Source organism: Anoplopoma fimbria, chromosome 17 (assembly GCF_027596085.1).
Source record: "Anoplopoma fimbria isolate UVic2021 breed Golden Eagle Sablefish chromosome 17, Afim_UVic_2022, whole genome shotgun sequence".
Classification (NCBI taxonomy): domain Eukaryota; kingdom Metazoa; phylum Chordata; class Actinopteri; order Perciformes; family Anoplopomatidae; genus Anoplopoma; species Anoplopoma fimbria.
Genome location: NC_072465.1, coordinates 1,038,221 through 1,060,679, shown reverse-complemented (window position 1 = coordinate 1,060,679; position 22,459 = coordinate 1,038,221). Strand labels below are relative to the sequence as shown.

The window sequence follows — 22,459 nt, the reverse complement described above, 5'->3', positions numbered from 1 at the left end:
CTCCAGAAGTTCTTGGCCCAGAGAAATATGACAAGTCATGTGACATGTGGTCATTGGGTGTCATAATGTATATCCTGTAAGTCAGTTTTTTGCAATATCTCTGAATGCTTCATTACTTAGGATTATGTTCTTGCTGCCATAACTAATATTTGCGTTTTAAACCGTCAACAGGTTGTGTGGATACCCTCCTTTTTATTCTAACCATGGTCTAGCCATTTCTCCTGGGATGAAGAGGAGGATCAGGATGGGCCAGTACGAGTTTCCAAACCCTGAATGGTCTGACGTATCAGAGGAAGGTCAGGCAACATATATACTTACACTTTATTTATATCGGCACTGGAAGTATTGGGTTTAAATATGTTAACTGTTGAGACTTTGCCTTCTTCCTTTAAAATGAAAACCAAATTATGTGAAGGATTATTTTGTTTAATAAGAAATGTATCTCTACTTAAAATTAATATATTTATTAGTCTTGATTAAATGAAAAACTCACATAAGTCAGAAATAGCATTTCAAGACAATGTTATTTTTGCAGCCATTCTTTAAAAATCATCTAGCCTAAATGTGAGAAACAAGCTGGCCTTTTGGCCTTAACTTTCAGATCAAGAAATAGAAACTGATGCAGGTGTTTCACCTCCTATTTGCAACCGTCCGTTACATTCACTACAATTGAAAGTGACTTCTGATTTCCTGAGTAATGAAAAGCTTTTAGAAAGAAAAGAGAAGCAAACGTGATGATTTGGTGTGAACTAAACCAATATCTTCCTCTAGCAGATTGGTGTGTGGCTATACAGTGTTTCCCACAAGATTTCTGAGTGTTGAGGGTAGACCTCGGACCTTCTATGAAGGACGGGGAGTTACCTGAGAAGACAATTTTGCACGTTTTAAAGTTTCAATCTGGTGCACTTTTGAAAGCAATAATAGTCTATGAAAATCCTTGTGATCTTGTTTTATCAGTAGTGGAATGTAACTCAGTACATTTTGGCTAAACAATTGAAGTACAATTTTGAGGTACTTGTGCTTTACTTGATTTTTTTAATTTTATGTAACACATGGCCTCTCTGCCACATGGTTAACTTTTGTGAGAAGTCAAGTCACTGTTAAAGGGCTAGTGGTTCGATGGTTAACGCATTTGATTACGGAGTAGAAGATACTTAGTTTGACCCCTGGCTACCTTGGAGACTTTTTAACTCCTACTGAAAGGTGTAAATTATGTCCTCTACATCTCAGAGGGAAATGTTGTACTTTTAACTTAACTGCATTTATTTGACAATGTTAGTTTTTATTAAAGCTCCTTTGCAGATTCTGAATACAAAATATAAATGAACTAATTCACTATGATCTATTATTACATAGTATATAGCCTATTTATTTAGTATATTAAGTAGATAAACTATCTTACCTTTACCAGCTGCAACATTAAAATGATGAACACATAAATGTTTCAATAATTATAATCCAATGATATAGGCCTCAGTAAATATATTATTTGAAATGTGCCTGCATGATGAGTACTCATACTTTTGGTACTTTAAGTATTTTTTGATGCCAATACTTTTGTACTTTTACTTAAGTAACATTTTGAATGCGGCCATTTTATTTGTAACAGTAAGGAAATACTGCGCTCAAGTAAATAATTGAATCATAAACACATTAGTAACTATAATAGTGAATAGTGATGACACTGTAAAAAAGTCACACTCTCAAAGCATGGTAAGCAAGACTGGGTTCGTGTTTCAAGACTGGTATGGCTGGTTGGCAACATTGTAGCATTACATTACATTACATTACAGTCATTTAGCAGACGCTTTTATCCAAAGAGACTTACAGGAAGTGTATTCAACATAGGTATTCAAGAAAACTACTAGTCACTAGAAGTCATCAGTGCATCTCCTTTCTTAAACAAGCAAACTAGCAGACCGCATACTGAGGACAGTCCGCCCAGTAAACAGTTTCACAGAGAACAGGGGGCTCCGTCGCTCTGGGAGGAGAGAGAGGCCACATGAAGTACTACTGTGACATTTCTGTGAAGCTCAGGCGGCCGAGCAGAACTAGCGCCTGACGCTGCACACCGCTGATGAGAAGAAGTGCTTGGAGAGAGCCAACCAGCTCAACTTTAGAGAAGTTTAAAAATATTTCCTGTTCATTACGAAACTGTGGATGTGCAAAAAAAAGACATTGGCGGCTGCCTGAATCTAGGTCATTAAAGGGAAACACTGTTATATGAGCTTACTGTAATACAGTACTCATGAACCAGCACAATCCTTACTGTCAAGGTGTGCTATTTTCTTCTACACCGCAGGATTTCTCAATTCAGTTTTAAATGACAGTAAAACAGGCAAGGCAAAATCACAGTCCATAAAAGGATTAGCTATCTAAATATCTAATCTAAATGCATCTCACATATTTTTCTTTTCAATCTCACATAACCTTAATTAGAAAATGGGATTCTATGAACCCTGCTTGATTGAGTATAAAATATATATATGCGTAATGTATTGAGATTTACAATATGCCAGTCAATCCTAATATAACAGTAGTGGTAGTCTTGTTGGGCGCAATCGTGCAGGGCCTAAGGCCTCTATATGTGTGTTTGTAATGTAAGTCCATCTGTCAGCTTGTAATTGAATGCACTTTGTGATGGGGTGCTCTTGATCTGAGCGCCCTTATTGTTTTGCTATTCATTTTTTATTCTGCGGTTTTAAAATGTAGTGCTACTTACTTGACCCTGTGCATAAGACTTTTCCTTCTTAATTCCTATCTTTATTAATGATTTAAATTACAATTGTGTTTGCAGCCATACAACTGATAAGGACCCTCCTTAAGACTGAGCCAACGCAAAGGATGACCATCACTGAGTTCATGAATCATCCATGGATCAATGTAAGCGTGTACTCTATCGTGCTTCTTTCTAGCTCACTTTCTTACCGTCTTTTCAACTCCATTGACTCCGGCTGATATCTCTCCAGTGAAGTAAGATTTGGATTTGTTTTTTTTTGTGTCTTTCTAAAGCAATCGATGGAGGTTCCCCAGACCCCACTTCACACCAGCCGGGTGCTAAAGGAGGAGAAGGACGCATGGGAGGATGTCAAGGTTAGATGTCTATTTCTCTTTGTATCAGTTTTGCTCAAGTTCCTTAATATTAAATTGTTTTATTAATAAAAGAATCCATCCATTTATATCAGAATCTCCCTATGATTTGTTTGTTAGTGTTGATTAGTCTTAAAATGATAAAGCTGGTGGTGTTTTATCGTTTTTGTCATCAACAGTTTCCCTGAAAGAAGGGTCAGAGGTTATTGTAGTGTAACGATATGACGTTTATCCAAAAAACGCAGACTCGTGTTGGGAAAAACAAGTGGCCTAATGAGCTTCTCCTCATCATTTTTCAGGAGGAAATGACCAGTGCCTTGGCAACTATGAGAGTCGACTACGAGCAAATCAAGATCAAGACCATTGAGAACTCGACCAATCCACTGCTAACAAAAAGGAGAAAGAAAGCCAGTCACCCCATGCCGGACCCCTAGTCTGCTGCCCACTGAGAGTCGCACACATGCATGCACATACAGACACAGGTTGTAAAAAGGAAGCAATAACTTGTCGACACGTGAGTCGCGTTGCATGGGTTTTCTCAGCGTTTTATTTTTTCATGGCAAATTCTAATGTTTCGTAGGAGTGTTTGTTTTTATTACTCTACCATTTTAACAAACCCACCACTGTGCTCTGGCATAGTGGATGTTTATCTGTGTTTTTACACCAGTGAAGAGATTATGAATTATAGAAAAGGGGAGGAGTGGGAATCGGTGAGATCTCTCTCCTCTCCTTTCCCTAATATCAGGTTGTGTACTCAGAGGGGCTTGAATGTTGGAATAGGACATGAAGCCTTAGCATTAGCAGCAGTTCTCTCTTCATCCCGCAGCCCCGTTCTAGCTCTAGCCCCAAACTCGTGAATGTTAAATCAAATGGCTAAATCCCAAAAATAAAAAGCAAGGGAAGTCTTCTTTTACGTACATGCAAAGTAAGCAGATGTATTTTCGAACTGACAAGTGGAATGTATGGACTCTGTCCCTGACGGTTTGATTTAGCTGGTAAAGCGGGAGTGTCTGTCAGGTTCAGTTTGTCTTAGTGAATGTCGAACAGAGGCCTATGCACTCACAAGGGCCACGTGCCATTCTGACAGAGCACCTCTCTTGTGGCCCCTCTCTCCTACCTTAATCTACGCTTGTTTTTCAGGTACATAGTTTATAGGGTAGAGAAGGACGCCACGTTTAAGAGCAGAAACTGGCTCGACCTTTCTCCCGCATGTAGCTCATAGGAGAGTAGGAGCCAACCGATACTGTATTTTTTCATGGATTTTATGAACATATTAGCATAGGCCTTACTGAGTGTTGCTAAAGCAGCAAATGACTTTTAACCCCTACCTACCATTTAGTTCAGGCTTTTACCAATGTTATGCCTCCCAGTTTGTGACATTGCCAGATTATATTTCAGGTCGATGCTATGCAGATGTTTGTCAGCTTGAAGTTCTTCTAGGACTTTTTCCTTAGTGTTGATTTCGGTTTGCAAATGTTTCGGAGAGACGTCTTGCAGCAATATGGAGCGTTGATATGTGTTCATATAAGCAGTAGCATACTCTCTAGGGAATACATGGTTCAGGCAGACTGGGCAAGCTCTGAAGGTCTCTCTGAAGAGATCACTTAGTTACTGTTGGTTGCTACAGCTCAACTGTCAGGAGGCTCAGTGGGACTTATCCGCTGCGATTCCAGTGTTCTCCAACACTTCTCCTCCACACTTCCTGGAGGATTGATAGGAAGTAGAAAGTACTTAAGAGCTGCTCGTCATCCCAGAGCAGAATCTCTGACAATACCACCAGCAAGCTGTCATCACATTCAGACAGGATGTGATGGTCGGTTTCTCTTTAATGTTATTTTTGATGCAATAGGTCGCTTCCAGCTCACATGGGATCATGGGAAATGATTGTGTTAATTTTGTCTGTTTGGGCCACTTCACTTTGTGAATTCACATCTACATTACCTGTCACATGGCACCTACAAATCTCTCACTGTAAAAATGTTCATTGAATGTTTGTGACAATGATCCTCCAGTTTTATTTTTTTGGGTTTTTTTCGTCCCTCTCAACACCTTTTTTGTAGTGGAAGCACAGAATTGTCTGTCATTTAGTCTGTTAAGCTCCACCTGCCGTACTTTTGTCTGCTTCAGCTTTGGAATAAAAAAACACACAAACACAAACCTGCTCTAATCTCCATTTCTGCATACAGAACAACTGACGGTGTAAAATATGATGGACGACAACAGCAAGCTATTTATTTTTATTTTTTAAATGGTCTTGAAAATGTCTAATTTAGAAATGATTACAATTTATAATAGTTCGAGCATTTGGTTGAGTTATTTTCTTGATACCATTTTCTCTCCAAAGCAGTCATGTTTAGTTAAAACCAAGGTAATACAACATTTTCCCGTTTTAATTCTTTACGCACACTAGATCATGATAGCCAACTTTTCTACTTGTTACACGTGTGTTAACTGTTCTGAGTTATTAATTCCATTCATTATTTTAATACCAAATTTAAATGTTTTCTTCATGTTTGACCTTTGTCTCAATATTCAGCGATCTTTTCGTCTCATTCAAGTCCCCAGCTATGACTCAGATTCTCAGGTCGTCTCGGGATTTGTGACTTGCACAGACTCAACTTGTGACAAACCTCGTAAAAACGTACTTGCTTGCATGAGTTACTCCTGGAATATACGCATTTGCGTAGCAAAACAGTGTGGTGGCATTGAGTCAACACAGACATTTGCCAACACTGGGGTGTTTAGAGCAGCTTCCCGCTCATGCAGAAGCTTATTTCTCTTCAGGTGCGAGTCGGCCGTAGGCACTCAGCTTCCAGCTTTGAGTGTGACGAAACCTACAGTCATCTCTGGCTCTCTCAGGTAAGTGAGAATGGAGGTAAATGGGTCTTGAGGGGAGTCCCTCATGAGAGATAGTAGGCATGTGGAGATTCTACCCCTTTAGCCCGCAGACCTCATGACACTCACCCAGTGCACACTTCCCTAAATGAGGGAGGGCACCCTTTGCCATTTTGTTTACTGACCGGTTCAAAACGATACGTGGTATAAAACTGAGGAAGGTTAGATTTACGTACAGCCTATGTAGCTTCTGAAGCATTCACCAGGCCACCTTCTCAACAGTTTTAACATCAGGGGATTTTTCTCATCAATGAAAAATCGAATAACACATTTGTTAATTCACAAATATGTAAACAAGCGATACATAAAGCACAAAGGGAAATGTCAATGTGTTAACATCTGTATGTCATTACTGTGTTCACCCTTTTAAATGTTAGGGGAAATATGAAGGATGGAGACTTCTCAGCTGAGGTGGTGAGAGACGCCTCGTAGTTCTTTAATGTGGCATCACCACCCTGACTCTCACACACAAACATCCTCTCAGACGCAGCAGAGCAGGTTGACCTGCCACAGGCAAGGTAGCAACGGTGAGATGTCACATCACCTCGGCAAGAAACCCACAGTGAATCGTAGCTTTTCAGACATGATCAAATGGAAAGGTGTTTCCTCGTCAGTTTTACATGCACAACAGTTGCTTATCTTTTCACGTGCTGGAAATCCGATTGTTTTTACTGTCAAGTACAGCTCTGGGATGTGGTTACTGTGGCTGCTTTGATTTATTTATTTTTTTTTCTCTATCCTGTTTATTTTAAAAGCATGCCTTTTTAGAACACATTCTTCATGGTCTTCTAAAAAAATATACACAATCTTGTACTTGACTCATCAGGTATGCGCTCAAAAATGAATTATGAACCTTTAGAATTCAAAACAATGAATCAGAACGGATGTTTTAAACAACGTTCGCCATGTTGTCTTATGGTTTTTTTTAATGGCACGTGTGTCTTGACTAATTACAAACCGACTTTTTGTATGAACATTCCTGAAACTTTATTAAAACCGTCAATCAGACCCTAACCCACTTCTCAATGTGATGGGTCAGCTATGTGGTGATGAGACAAGGTCCAGTTTTCTTGAGCTTTTTTAAAATTTAACTATTCCTGTCACTTTTCATGTGAACAAATTAGTTAATTATTATGAATGCCCTCTAGGAGAGACTGTATGAAGATATGTTTCCCTTATATTATATATTATATTCATTCTGGGCCAAACAATCCAGCAGCTCTTTTTAAGAAATAGAAAGTGGCTGTTTCTTTCTCTACTTTGTAATGTTAGTCATAAATATATAGATGTTTTTTAAGATATTGGGTATTGAGTTTGGGGAATAAAGGGAAATATTAAGAACAATGAGAAGGGCCTTCACCTTTTTATAAACTAAATTCAAAGATTCAGGTTTATTGAAAATACTGTGGAGGGACAGTATTTTTTTGTACAATTCCTGCCAATGATTTCCATCATTGGCACATAACCCTAAGTAGGCCTGAAGTTGATTTGGGATATCTTAACTGTTGAGAGAAAAGCAATAAGCCATGAAAGATCCATATTTTAGTTACTGAAAGTAACCATTTTTGAATGTTAATCATGATCATTCATATCAGTGGTTCTGCATTTTGCATCAAGTCCCTACACTGACGAAGAGCCCAACTGATGGTCTCGTTTTTTCTCGTCTTGCCTCGAAACCATTGCTCTCTGAACAGACATCCAGTCATAACAGTACAGCCAGATATGATCTAAACTAGCATGTTAACAGACAAGCGATTCACAATGTAAACACTGGTTTACTGGAGTCTGAATCAACACCTTAAAAATGTTTCAAGGAGTGAACACAACACTGATTAACGTTATCCATCCTTAAGGAAACTGCTACTAACACTGGTCAGAATAAAATGGCTCCCTTGCAGACAATTGTTATGAATGATGTCTTTGCATATGGCACTGTCATTTCTGGAATGATACTATTCAGATCATCCCACGTTGACGAAGCAAGTGACTGATGATGTCATTAGAGTAGTTTCAATGCAGAGGCCTAAGTCAAATCAGGAGTGTGACTTGTGTGACTTTGCAGTCAGAGTAGTGAATTTACGTACATTCAAATATTATTATAGTGGCATGTTTTGGTGCCCTCCTTGTTTAAAAAATAGTTTATTGCTCTGGTATAATTGTATTGTGGTACAGCTCATGGATTAGACGCTCTCTGAAAAAAGATGACATGTCAGCACATAAAAAAAGAAAAAAAATGAAATGCAGGGCTGCTATTTCACCCTGTGTGTTACTTCTGTTCCATTAAGTGTCTGTGTGTGACTGAGTGAGATTGCTTTTGCATACATGTGTGTGTATGTGAGCGCGTGCTCGTGCTCGTGCATAAGCGTAACTGCATGCTGCATATGCCCTGTGGGTGAGACTGGCTAGTTACAGTTTCGGTAAATTAAGATACAGCAGAGCTTCTGCTGGTAAGTGATGCATATGGGTCACGTTTGAGGTTAGTGAATCAGCTTGATGAGTTTACACTCTAGTGGTTCCCCACGTACAGACTGCAGAGCTGCAGGATGTGATGTTTTCAGTGCTCTACCTTACCAATTCCTAATAAATGGCACACTTCCAACTGTATCATCTTGGCAAATAAAATCCCAAAAGTAATTTATTATCAACAAGTCATTTATTCATCTGCAACTATAAAATATTAGTCATCATAAATACAATACATATTATATATGATAAAAATAAATATCACAGCTTAGAGACAGTTTTGGTTGTAACTTCATATGTGTAGGACTCAATATGGTCTTAAAACAGAAATTTGTCCCCAGGACAAAAACAGAGGTCTCAGAGTAACAAAGACATCAGTTCAGCAGGCTGTAACAACATCTGGCAACAGTCATACATGTGAAAATAACGGAGTGAAGGCAAAACGGTGCAAAAGTCCAAGGATGTCTTTTGTTTTTCCTGTCAGGAGCAGGGTCACATTTCGATGAGGTCAGCAGGTCTTCAAACAGTGGCCACAAGGTTTCTGTGCCTTTTAGAGGCCAGATATGTTTCGATGTAGTTAAACAGCAGGTCCAGCTCACCCATGGCCTTATATAGACCTTTACTCTCCATCTGTGGACACACACATAGTTCTGGTTTTTTAAATTGTCAAAAAACAGTAATGCACACTTATAGATTGTTTTAAAACTGAACCCAGACATTTTCACAATCAAAGATAAAATGTCAACACTCACCTGAGTATAAGTAGAGTTTAGGTTGTTGATATCAAACTGTTTCCTGCAGGAGAAGTAATGTCTCTAAAGGGAAAAAATAGAAAGCTGATGTTAGGCGCTACCAACATTAGACAGCCATCTCCCATCAGAAGCACAGAGAAATAAATGACACTGAATAGTAGCATGCAATCCCTCCTCTTTGGAAAGACCTGGATGATGCACAGTTATGCAAGCTGAGGTTGAAGAATCACTGACTAATGAAATATTATGATCTTTCCTGTGAGCGTTCTTCCCCTTTTCTGTCATGCTCGGACATTTGCCAGATACAGGGAATATTTTTGCAGATTTTGGATGTAGTCCAAACCAGAAAGCTGGTTCTGACGGTTTGGCTTTTGCAGACATGCACTAGACATTTATTTTTTGTGAATGAAAAAAGAAACTTCTGAATAAACATGACTTTTAACATCCACGTGTCCGCATGTAACTTTTCAGTAGCCTCCACAGCAATAATATATTGATTTAATGTATTTATGTCAGGTATGTTACATTTCTAATGTTGGACTTCATACTTTCAAACTTGGAAGTCCATTTGAATTGTTCCCCTCACTACCTTTCAAGAAGTACTACCCTGAGCCTTCCTCGTAGCACTTATTGCACTCGTATTAGTTGTTGCACTTATTGAATTTGTATTAGTTTACTGCACTTATCCTATTCGTAGTAGTTTGTAGCACTTATTATATTCGTATTAGTCTGTTGCAATTATTGTTTTCGTAGTAATCTGCCTCTGCACTGTACTTTTGCTCTGGTTTATGCTTTAAGATGCTTGTTTAAGAAAGGAGATGCACTGATGACTTCTGGTGACTAGTAGTTCTCTTGAATACCTATGTTGAATACACTTCCTGTAAGTCGCTTTGGATAAAAGCGTCTGCTAAATGACTGTAATGTAATGTAATGTAATATAATGTAATATAATATAATGTAATGTAATAATGTAATGTAATGTCCCTGTAGCCTACATCTGAGCTCTCTGCGTGTTTACATCTTAATCTCCTGGAGGAGGAACACGTGGGCCAGATACTCACACATTTGATGACATCACTCTTGAGCTCGTCGAAGATCTGCTGTATAGACTCCACATGAGGCTGCAGGTCCCTGTTGTCCTCACTCACCCCGGCCATGGCCGACGGGAGCACCGTGGTCAGGTAGAAGTCCAGGATGCTGTTCATGGCATGGCAGGCGAACGAGCTCTGGAGGAAGGAGGGAAGCAGTCCGGTTATATGAGATGTCCTGTCCCGGGTTGTGTCTTTTCAGAGCGTTTTTTTGAACAGAATCAGTGAACTTGGTGGATGATTCAAAGTGAAACTTACTTTAAAAGAGTCCTCGACGCTCTGGTCCAGCAGTGCGATGTCTAAGTCATCGTTTGCTTCCTGTAGACAAGAAAGAAAGAAAAAAAAAACCCAGCTTGTGATCAGATACAGTCAGCAGAGGACAGAGGTGAGAAAGTGCAGCATCACCTGGAGACTGACAGGACTGCACAGCCACATCTATCCAAATGATGCTGCACAAAACCTCCAGTGAATGTTGTTGCATTTACTCACATAGAAATCTCTGATCTGTGAATAGTCCTCTCTGAGTTTCTTCAGCCTGACAGGGAAGCCCTCCACGAACCGACAGCACTGGTTGTTGCACATCGGAGTGCAGAAGCTGCTGCTGAAGAGAGACAGGAGCACCAGGGAGCTCAGGAGGTGGGACCAGGTCGTCATGCTGCTGGATGAGGAGCTGTGGTGAAGATGCTGCTGGGTCAACTGGTCGGAGGTGCAGGTTTCTGTCTTCTGAGAGGAGAAATGTTCTTGGTGTGATCTTCCTGAGGAGCTCAGACGAGAAAGTTGCATATTTAGTGTCATCTCTTGGCTTAATTTATAGCCAAAATTGGGACATATACCTGAGGGAGGAGACTGACTGGAAGACAAACTGTTAATCGTGTTCATGCGGGAGGGAACTTTTTTTTTTCTCGAATTTTGCACTATAGGCTACTCCTCTCATGTGATAGGCTGCTGCTATCGATACATCTGCAACTGCAAAGGAATAATCTGACAAAGCATTTATGGAATTTTGATATGACATCATTTTCAGTTATTAATATTATTAAATTTCAGACACACAGTAATAAAGATGATAATTCATTATAATAACAATAATTATAATAATAATAATACAACAATACTATCAACAATAATGGTATTTATTATATTTATTACATTTTAATGTTTATGATTATTATTATATTCGTTATATTATTTTTATATTTCCATTTAACTATTATTACAATATCATATATATATATATATATATATATATATATATATATATATATATATATATATATATATATATGTGTGTGTGTGTGTGTGTGTATTAATCAAATCATAATAGATAATTAGTACAAAAAAGGTGTTTAAAATTGCATCAAATGTTAATTTGATGCAATAGGAAATAGTGAAACTCAGCTTGAAAGGATATTAAATTGTGGTTTAGGATTAATGACGTGGTGGATTCCCTCTGTCAGAAATGCGTAATAAGACTGACGATATTAGGCCCTGTGACATCTACACACTTTTTGCTGAATGTGATTCATTTCTTGCTATTCTTTCTCATTGCTGAGGGTTGCGTATATGTATGTGTATACGTATAAATTTAAAAAAGGAGAAGTGTTTCGAGACTCTTAGTGTGTTTTTCCTTCAGTACTTTTTGTCTTATATGGAATGTCCATTTATCCACGACATCCCTCTCTTTGCCTGTCCAGTGTACACTGCGTGAGCGCCTCTATGTTGGGCAACATTGGTATTTCAAAAACTGTTGCAGGGAATATCAATCTTGGTGTTTATCTCTGTATAATGATGACTTCACAATCCGTGCAAATGCACTTGAGGATGACTTGTCATTTCCAAGATAAAATTATTTTACTGGATGAAGCTTGTGCCATGCTGAAGATAACAGTGTGCTTTTCCTAAAATAAAGTGAATATAACCCTGGCAACTATACTAATATGGAAAAACAGGCCCATATTAGAATTAGCGATTCGATTTAAAAGATTTTAGGTTTGTTCTTAAAAAAGCCATATAGTATGTACTTACTGTCGTTAAAGGTGCTATTAACTAGATTGGGAGCATTTCTACTGCCTCTCAACAGCTCTCAACATGGCAACGGCTGAGCCAGCGGCACACGGCTAACGGTGCTAACAGCGCAAACAACGGCGACAATGATGGCAGAGCTAACAGTGTTTACTTGAAGGGGTACTAAAGAGTGGGTGCTAAGCTAATACTACGGCGCCATCGGTTGTTACAGCGTTATTGTCTGTGACCGCCTTATGAGAGCAGTGGCCATGCACCAACATGCACTAAAAGCACACACGGGCGACCTGGCCATATCAACAAGCACAAGAAGCTTGGATAACAACACAATAGACTTCATTATTATTTCAGGTAGACATTACTCTGCTATATCCTTACATAACAAATTGTTGTTTGCTGCTGTATTATTGCGCTAAATGTTGTATACAGCACCTTTAAGTTCCTGGGGTCCAGACCATGGATGGTTAAAGAGGACTGGATACAGCATTGGAGGCGAGGCCCCGTTCATTCCTATGACAGTTGTTCATTACATTACATTACAGTCATTTAGCAGACGCTTTTCTCCAAAGCGACTTACAGTCAGTAGTATGTTACATATCATTCACCCATTCACACACTGATGACAGGCTACCATCAAGGTGCCACCATCAGACTCTAACTAACATTCATCATCCAGTCCACACCGATGGCCTTCAGGAGCAACTTGGGGTTAAGTGTCTTGCCCAAGGACACATCGACTGCCGAGGCCGGGTATCGAACCACCGATCCTCTGATTGGAGAACTACCTTGCTCTCCACTACGCCACAGCCGCCGCCGTTCAGTGGTGAATGAAGTAAAAAAAAAAAGTTTAGCTGACGAGTATAAAAATGCCCCGGATCTTCCGGATCCATGATGCCCATAGCATAAGAGCACTAGCGGTACCTTTACCCATCTCCCAACTGCTTGGTCTCAGCTCGCTCAAATGAAGTCCACCAATGGCCCTAAATCACAATTGGATATTATCATTTTTTTCTACTCCAGTTTTTCCTTTCCATCGTGTTTTTAATCAAAAAGAATATAATCCCTCCGTGCAGCTCTTTTTTTGGCAACACCAAAGTGCAATGCACTTCTTCCCTATCTTTTCTCTGTTGTGATTTGATTTTAAAGTCCCAATGTAATAGTCCTTTGTCAACTCTGAATTTAAAAAGATGTGACAGTCTTTAGTTTTTTAAGAAGCAAAAAGCAGCTAAAATATATGATATGCAAAGAAAAAGTCGGAAGAACCGAACTATATCCAGTAATTTCAAATTTTTCCTTTATTGAACTAGGTTTAAGGTTTAAGTCTCATTCAGCAAAACATACTCTTTTTCACAATTGAGACACACTACAAAAAAGAAGTTGTCCAATTAGTTTTCAAATGATTCAGAAAAATTGCTTAATCCAAGAAACAACGGAACAAACAAAGTGCAATAATATGCAGAAAATTAGGTTATTGAACCTGAACAAGCAAATATCAACAGGAAATGTGGGTTTAATACTACTGGATTAATATAAAGAGGTTATTCTGTAAATTTCCGAAAATATAAGAATGAGAACATTTTATTGGAACAATTTGTTATAGATTGTCATAATATCAACATGCAATTTGTCTTTTTTTCTTGATTCTTTCAAGCAGTAGATATATCTTATATATTTACATAAATGTACACATTTTATATATATAAAATGTGTACATTTATGTAAATATATGAGTCAGCAGAAAGCAGTTTATGGGAAACCCCTCTGACTTTGGCGCTGAATGCTCTCTGTATTTAGCTGTGTGATTTCAAGACTTTTTTGTGGTTGCAGTCGCATTTGAAATGCTTTTACCTGATCTTCTGGGATTTCAGTTGCGGCATTGTTTATATGCATGTGAGAGCAATTTTGAGTCGGCTATTATGTCATATAGTATTTTTTTTTCAAAAAGTAACTCATTTTAAGCTGTGACTCAGAGAGCTTATGCCCTGCACACAACTCGTGGCAGCATATAGATATGACCAGAGCAGCCTCTGAAAAAAATTAGGCCACCCACCATCTCTGCAGTCTTAAGACAATGGAACTGGGGTGTTATGAATGTATGACTAATAATGACTATTATGAAGTATGACCAGTCCTGTCCATCATGTGATATTTATAAGTTGTTTTCTTTTTCAGTTTGGAGCACCAAAAAAGACTAACCATATTATTTTTGCGAAGTCTCTCAAGCTCTGCATTTATTTCTTGTTTTATCATTACCACCAAGAGGAAAAGAGAGTAAACTGACAAATAAATGAGTTTTGCAAAGTATATTGTTCAGAGAGAATGTGAATCAAGTTGGTATCCAATCTTTCTGTTTTTGTGTCTGCTTTTCACATGTGGCAATATTACGGAAACTAATTTGATAACATTTTTTAATTCTTAATCCTGTGAGTTAAAAAAAGTGTTGATCCATTGGAGGCTTCCTATCAGCAAGTTAATGTTCATTGTGCACTCAAACCAGATGTAAAAAGTCAGCACTATTTCATGCACTGTTTATTCAGATCAAACCGTTTCCTTCAGTCAGCTCTGTGTCCCGTTCGCACTGTCACCACGAAATGGGGCCAAAGCTGAATCAGTAAAATCTTATCTTACATGTTTCACTTTGTGGATCACTGAGTAAGAGTAAGCAGAACGATGTCTGCTCTCGAGATGAACAGGTGATGTGGTGAGGGTGTCTCTTTGTTCTCTCTTCTCTTGCTCCTTTACCTCCAACTTAGCATCTGATTTCATCATTATCCGCTCCTCAGAATCTGCTCTCAGCAATGCTGCAGCACATTACCTGAAACCTGACTGCTGATTTAATATCCAATTGATTCTGTCCCCTGTTGGAACATGAATCATGATTACATCTAATTGAAAATAGATTGACAACAATGAGCTCCACTGTTGTTATGTTTTTACATTTTATCCACCTTATGCGTTACATTGTCTTTATTTGTGTCTGCATATTGGGTGCCTTTATAGTGTACTTGTGCCTTTAGAGGAAATCTATCTATTCACCACATTCTTCTTTCACTTTCACACCGGGTGACTGCGTATGCGTGCTTTTGTGTGTAGCATAGAATTCTTCAGAGGTCTGTGTCTGTTATTGTTTATGTCAAGCAGTTATTGTAATTCGAACATAAATAATAGTATTTGTGTGTGTGCGCTAGTGTTTCAGAGTAGTCTCAATAAGGGTGCAAAGAAAAGAGGGAACCAAGAGAAATGTATGATGTGACCAGGGTAACAGCATGTCCATCCAGTCACAAATTCACATTAATGAATGGGTGTTGACCGCTAATAGTGGGTGGGCAGAGGGATGTGCAGAAAGGAAAAGGTTATGTGTGTGTTTCCTGTGAATGAACTTCAGAGAGACCTCTGGAGTTCACATGAATTCCTTAGTCATTCAGAGTTCCTCTCAGTTCATCTGTCATGGAGAATATGAGCTGCCCTTGGTTGGCAAATCAACTACTTCACCCTGTGGATCTGAACAACTGTGTAACGGTGATGTGTCTTTCAATGTAACTGTAACGCAGATTAGAAATTTTAAGAAAAGCAGGCGATTGCGAACTTAAAAACCTTCTAAAAAACATAACCACAGACTTCCTCCGAAACCCTATCATTTCCTCAGCTGAGTAAGAAACATTGTATAAATGTATTGCTGTAACCTGAAACTAAAGTAGCCCTTCTGCTGAGCAAGCAACTTTTTGGGAGGAGATGAAACTTAGAAATTCCCTCTGTACAAAACGTTCAGTCTGACCTGGATACTATCAGTAATGTATGATTAAATCAGCATAACCTTTCCGATTCAATCAGTGATTGATACGCTCCAGTGTGATGCTTCCAAACATATGACACCTAATTCTCCATACTGTTTTAATGTGCTTTGGGTGGAAGTGCGTAAGCACATGCGTGCATATGGCCATTTGCATCTGTACCTGTAAGGGTGTTAACCGCACTTATGTAAGCACTGCTCATGGTGACAGCTCATATTTTCCCATGGTGTTCAAACATCTGAGTGCTGAATTAGTGAAAGTAAAAAATAACACAGTTTCTCAATACAATTTGAATGATGACTCAGTTTCATTGATTTGTATTCAGGTTTGTTGGGTTATTGGTCTACCGAGGTTCTGATGTGAAGCAAGAATGACCTGGTTGGCTGTGCAAATAAGTGCAGAGAGACATAACCCTTGTGGTCAATCATCATCAGCAGCAGCAGGATGATGATTGACCACAAGGGTTATGTCTCTCTGCACACACTGACTGTGTTACATATGCTCACCTGTATTGCATAAAACACTGTGTCTTTACTTAAAACCACCAGAGGGTAATAATGCAAAGCATTCATCATTTGTAATGCCGGCTTTGTAGATCTGTCCAAGGCTTTTGCTAATGTTGATAATAATATATAATGTCTGGTTGCTGAGGATGCCAGGTGGTTTTTGAAGGTGTACCACAAGTATTGCCAAGATGATTAACAAACATCCTTAGTTGAGTTCAGATCCCCTCATACCAGCACTGCCGCACTACTGGAATAAACCGTAGAACAAACTGAAGTTAGAGACACTTCTTCCTTGCTGATACTTTTTCATATTTTTCACCATTTTAGTTTGTGTATGTGTGTGTCTGTGTTTGAGTAACTAACTGTACCTTCATAAAGGTTCTATGAAAAAAAGGAAAATATTTGCCCAGTGGCACTGTAATTAAGTTATTTGGGATTCATTAACTGCAGGCACTATTGTGATGCTGTTTTTCCGTCTGATCATGTGTGTTTATGATATTTACAGTACTTAAGTATTTCAGAAAGCTTTAAAGTTATTTTAGAATGTGATAAAATTGACTAGATTACAAAATACTTCATCGAACACAGCAATGTTAAAAACACAAAGCCTGTTATTGAATGAAAACTTGGCTTCTCCTCAGGTTATAAATTACTTCTGGAAAACCAGTTCCCTTGGAAAACTATTTTTATATAATCTCTGAGAAGGATCTAAATCCCAATAGATGTGGTGGCTATATTTGTGCCGTTCTTTTGTGATATAATAAATTGATAACAAGAATAGATATTACCAACAAAAATGTGTGTGAATTCAATGTCCATATATTAGATCTTCATTACAAAATTGAAATAAAATGCTCCAGGGTCTTACTCATTAGCACCCTCTGTTGTCTACTGTGAGAATGTTTATTTGTGATTACTGTCCTCTGTCTCTCCCATCCAAAGTGTTTTCTTGCAACATAATGTCTCTTTAATAAAAGCAAATTTTCTCATTAAATAACAAATTTACATGTATATGTATATAATTAAAAGGGCCTTTGTGTGGAGTTTGTGTTCTGGCTGTGTCAGCGGGAAATAAGGGGTTACAGATAATGGATTGATTTATATGTAATTTCTGGATTACTTGTAATCACATGTATTTACTTTAGTTGGAAAAACAGTTGTTAAATGTAATTATTTTCGCAGTGTTGGAATGTAACTAAGTATCCTATAATTATAAGTACTTAAGTACAAATTTCAAGTACCTGTACTTTAATTAAATTATAGATTACACTACCCAGCAGTATATTATAAAGTAATATAACTGAGCTCCAACTTTACCAGCTGCGACATTAAAGTGATGAACACAAAATGCACCAATAAATACCATCCAAAAATATAATATATATTGATCTGAAATAAGCAATTTTGCATAATGACTACTTTTGCTACTTTAAATATATATTTTGATGCTAATACCTTTTTTAATGTATGCTACTTTTACGTGAGTAATATTTTGAATGAAGACTTTGACTTGCTCTGATGAAGGTCCTTTAGACAGAAATCTAAAATAAAGAGAACTCTGCATAGATCTTAAGTGTCAGTTAGGACTTTGACTTGAAAAGATTATTTTACACTTTGGCATTGCTACTTTTACTTTACTAGAGATCTAAGTACTTATCAACTACATTATTTTATTGAAATATTATAAACGGGTTTCTTTCAATCACATATACACAATTTTCAGAAACAGTTAATGCACTGTAGTGCATGCACTGTCTACTTATCTTTATCATTTACTGCCGTCTGTCTGTTAAAACAATTGGATTTCCCTATTATTGGTATGAGTGATTTAATTGGAGAGAAAACCAGGACAATAGAATATCTTGTCTATTAAAAACTATTAAAATGTGTACTTCTTTGGCACAGTTGTGAAGTAAACTTACTTTCCAAAGTGTCTTCTTACTCCAAAGTTTTGAGAGTTTGTTTTAAAGATATACTAGACATAGTTTGACTATTTTATGACACCATACTATGTTATGACAAACTATACTATGTTATGACAAACTATACTATGACATTTTGAGGGCATACTTTACCTAGACATTTTATTTGACTTATTTAGGTTTTACTATACTATTTTTTCATACTATATATAATAAACATTTTAAGACATACTATGCTATTCTTTTTTCATAGCACACATAATATGACTTTTTTTAAACTTTAGATGACATACTATACTATGAGATATTAAGGACGTACTATACTATAACATTTTTATGACATACTACATTAATGTTATTTTTTCATGGCACCTCATAGTATGAGGGTTTTTCAGGAAATTTTGACTATTTTTACATGCTGTACAATGACATTTCTATGACACAATATTATGATATTATTTGGCAAACTATACTAAGACATATTGTTTTTAACTTTGTTATGTCCTACATACAATGACTTGAATATTTGTAACTTTTTCATGAAATACTATACTATAACATTTATGACTCTTATGACATACTATACTATGGCATTTTGTTGATATTTTCCAGGTTTAACTATGTAAAGGAATTTTTTGTGTTTTTTTAAATAACATGATGTATTATTGTTTTATGGTATGATATTTCATGTATTTTTATTGCATAATAATATATCATGACATTTCCATAACAAAATCTAATCTTATATAAAACACATACTATAGTATTATTTTTTTATGGCATACCTAGTATGCCAATTTATTTTACTTTTTATCAATACAACTAATTGCTTGACATATTATACTAAAGTATGACATATTTATGCCATGCCCTACGATTACTTTTAACTTTTAAATGGAATACTCTACTTTTACATTTTACATGATTTTTAGGCGCAAAACTACTGACTCAGTTATACTCACAAAAACACTTGGTAAGGTTTAGGAAAACTTTATAGTTTGGGCTAAAATAAGTATTTGAATCCTGAGGTTATTTCAGGGGGCATATCGTGTGGTATATCGTGTCTTGCAGTAGAGTGGGCGTGTCGTGTAGTTTGTGAGACTGCAGATAGACCCTTTTCAAGGCATCCATTCATGTGAATGACAATCAATCAATCAATCAATCAATCAATCAATCAATCAATCAATCAATCAATCAATCAATCAATCAATCAATCAATCAATCAATCAATCAATCAATCAATCAGACTGTATTTGTATCACATCTTTGTGTTGAAAGGAAACACTCCAAGTCAGTAGGTTAAAGTATTTTTTTTTTTATTAAAGTTTAAAAAACAGCTGTTAAAATAAAAACAATTGCAATAAAACGATTTCTTTAGACAGTTAAATAACCTAACAGTATAGTAGAAGAACACATACAATTTCTTAACAAATTTCTATTTCTGATAAATATCAATATATATACATTTATGTCATGGTGTTTATAAATATTATATAAATAAAAAGTCCACAAGTTATACGATAAAATACATATTAAGTTAATTCAATTACAAAAACAAGAAATGTAAACTACAATGGCAGAGAAGTGAAATGAACAAACCCTCACTCTGCTTAAAAGTAATGTTAGGTCAGCAGTGAACATATTTGATGTTAGCTTGGGGCCACAGCAGGCACTTTGGGATTGCAGTGTTGATTTAGTTGACTTTCTGTCTGATCATGCCTGTGTTTTCTAGACGAGTCCCTCCAGCCACTCCAGCACAGTGTCCAGTTCTCCCACGGCCTTCTGTGCCGCCTGGTTTATGTCTAGCTGCTCAATGGAAAGAAATGGAGAAAGGACAGAGAGAACAGTGGATTTAATGATGGGAATAACTGTAAAGACACATTTTTCTGTTTGAAAACTATTTTCTTTAAATAAGATCTTTAAAAACTGTTTTGAAAAGAAACCTGCCAAATTATTTGTAAACCCGTTAAACTTCAAGAGTGGAATGTGTAACATTTTTTGTAACATACAGAATTAAATGTTCATATTGATAGGATTTTGATTTGTTTGGTGACTTTATTTTTGCAGGCCACATATTTATCTTTTAAGATATTAGCAAGTGATACATAATATATTTAAGATAACCGTAGACCATACTGAAAATCAACCAAGACATCATTTGAAAAAGTGAATTATATTGCACCCTCTGCAGATAACTGCGTGAATGTATATGTACATTGGGATGTAATTCAGTAAACTACATACCTTGATAAACTCAGCATGCAGGAAGTCAATTTTTTTCTGTGTGTCCTCTTCACAGTGGCAATGCTGCAGAGAACGCACAATTATCAATACAACTTATTGCTTTTAAGTTTCTTTTTTTTATTGAACTCACTTTTTTGTCATTGAATAGAGTTATTGAACTTACACATCTATGAATATCTTTTCTGATGGTGACAAAAGCATTGGCCAGAGCGCTGGAGCAGCTTTGATGCTGGGGCTGAGCAGAGGCATAGTTGCTGAACACTCTCTCAACGTAGAAACGTAGCACAAGACGCATGAAACAACACGTCTGACCATCCTGATAGAGACAGATAAAGGTCAGATTATTCATGTTACATACTCACATACTGTTTCTAAAGCCTTCTCAGTCTAAGGCTTAGGACATAGAAATATTCAAAATCTGAAACAGGAAATTAGGATAGAGAGAACAACAGCACTACATGGTGAAAGACTCACCTGAACATGCTTTATCAATGATTTGTCCAGAAGTTTCACTCCGATTGTAGTGTCTCCTTCTATCTGCAATGCAAAGAACACAAAGAACAAGTTAGAATCTATCTCCACTTAAAGATATAATAAAGTGTTTGCTGTGAACAGTTTCTGATCTTTTTCTTCTGTCTGCCTATGTCAGCCTTTTATGCTGATTCAGGCTGCTGCATTTGTTGATTTTTACTATTCATTTTGTGTCAGTGGTTTTGAGAGAGTGTGTGCATTAAACTCACCGCATCTGATCGTATGCTATTGTAATATTTTCGCAGTTCGTTTATGTGAACGTTGACAGAGCAGCTGGCCAAACTCAGGGTTCGGCTCTCCCCAAGTTCACTCAGGCAGCTGAGCAGGAGGACCAGGCAGAAAGAGCAGCTGAGCAGCATCTTCATCATTGTGGTTGTCTGGTGGGAGAGCTAACAGAAACAGTTTGTTAAAATTCTTAGTTCTAGTTTTTCTGCTCAATTTATAATTAACATAATTAAATAACAGAGAAAATCATTGCATTTCAGAAGCTGCAACCATCAAAAGTTTGGCATTTTGCTCAATAAATGACTTAATCTGTTAATCGATTAATATACAACTGTTTTAAATCATGTTAATAAGATAGAATTTCAGTGCTTCAGTAGAGCATTCAGGTGACCATTCAGTATGCATTTTAAGCATGTGAAATACATCTAAAAATGAAATGGTATTTGCTTAAAATCTCTCATACTATTATTTTGTTCTTGTTTCAAAATAATGATTAAAAAGTCCAGAAGGCAAGCAAACAGTCATTGTGATATTCAGGTTTCTATGCCCACTGCCATGACCCCCACCAGCTCCACCTGTGTTTAGACTCACCTGTGTGTCTGTTACTGTGATGAACAGTCCTTGGAGAGATGTGCCTCTGTGTCTCCATCCTGCCTCCTCTTATAGTGGAGTAAGGGGAATTTTTACCAGGTACTGCATCACTTGCACAGACACATACACACGCATGCACCTGCACATGTACTCGCACACTAATTGCTTTACAGGAGGAGGAAGTGTGTTGCAAAAAAAGGAACTGATGTCTCAATACCTGATTGGAAGAAAAGGAAAAGGAAAGATTGAAGATTTCCTCCTCCTTGAAGGGTTTATTCATTTTATGGAAACACCTCTGATGACAGTGATGTAATCATTTGTTGAGTCATTCATTAGAGT

At 37.3% G+C, this 22,459-nt stretch overlaps 3 protein-coding genes across 3 annotated transcripts in view; 1 reads left to right on the top strand and 2 right to left on the bottom strand.

The window, feature by feature from the left end:
* mapkapk2a (MAPK activated protein kinase 2a) overlaps positions 1–5,247 on the top strand; it is a 28,146-nt gene extending 22,899 nt beyond the window's left edge. The window contains exons 6-10 of the mRNA XM_054616557.1: positions 1–76; positions 172–296; positions 2,798–2,883; positions 3,013–3,093; positions 3,390–5,247. Coding sequence (XP_054472532.1) covers positions 1–76; positions 172–296; positions 2,798–2,883; positions 3,013–3,093; positions 3,390–3,524 — 503 coding nt within the window. The 3' untranslated portion in view covers positions 3,525–5,247. The remainder of the gene's footprint in view (positions 77–171; positions 297–2,797; positions 2,884–3,012; positions 3,094–3,389) is intronic.
* A 3,384-nt stretch (positions 5,248–8,631) lies between these two features.
* il10 (interleukin 10) lies at positions 8,632–11,291 on the bottom strand. The gene is made up of 5 exons (XM_054616836.1): positions 10,778–11,291; positions 10,547–10,606; positions 10,262–10,426; positions 9,201–9,263; positions 8,632–9,078 (listed from the first exon to the last, which is right to left on the bottom strand). The coding sequence occupies exons 1-5, from the start codon at positions 11,165–11,167 to the stop codon at positions 8,968–8,970; spliced, it is 789 nt and encodes a 262-aa protein (XP_054472811.1). The 5' UTR covers positions 11,168–11,291; the 3' UTR covers positions 8,632–8,967.
* Positions 11,292–13,351: 2,060 nt separating this feature from the next.
* Positions 13,352–22,245, bottom strand: il19l (interleukin 19 like). The gene is given in 8 exon segments (XM_054617178.1): positions 13,352–13,423; positions 20,264–20,335; positions 20,774–20,836; positions 20,937–21,089; positions 21,248–21,310; positions 21,514–21,677; positions 21,680–21,693; positions 22,121–22,245. Coding segments are annotated over 8 exon segments (726 nt in total).
* Between the last annotated feature and the right edge of the window lie 214 nt (positions 22,246–22,459).

What these genes read in the sequence shown, in the direction of transcription:
- il10 (XM_054616836.1), bottom strand. Translation starts at nt 11,167, where the DNA reads ATGAACACGATTAACAGTTTGTCTTCCAGTCAGTCTCCTCCCTCAGGT. An exon ending in AGAGTGATGTCATCAAATGT is followed by an intron (nt 9,264 to 10,261) that starts GTGAGTATCTGG and finishes TTTTCCCTTTAG; the next exon opens with AGACATTACTTCTCCTGCAG. An exon ending in TAAACTCTACTTATACTCAG is followed by an intron (nt 9,079 to 9,200) that starts GTGAGTGTTGAC and finishes GTGTGTCCACAG; the next exon opens with ATGGAGAGTAAAGGTCTATA.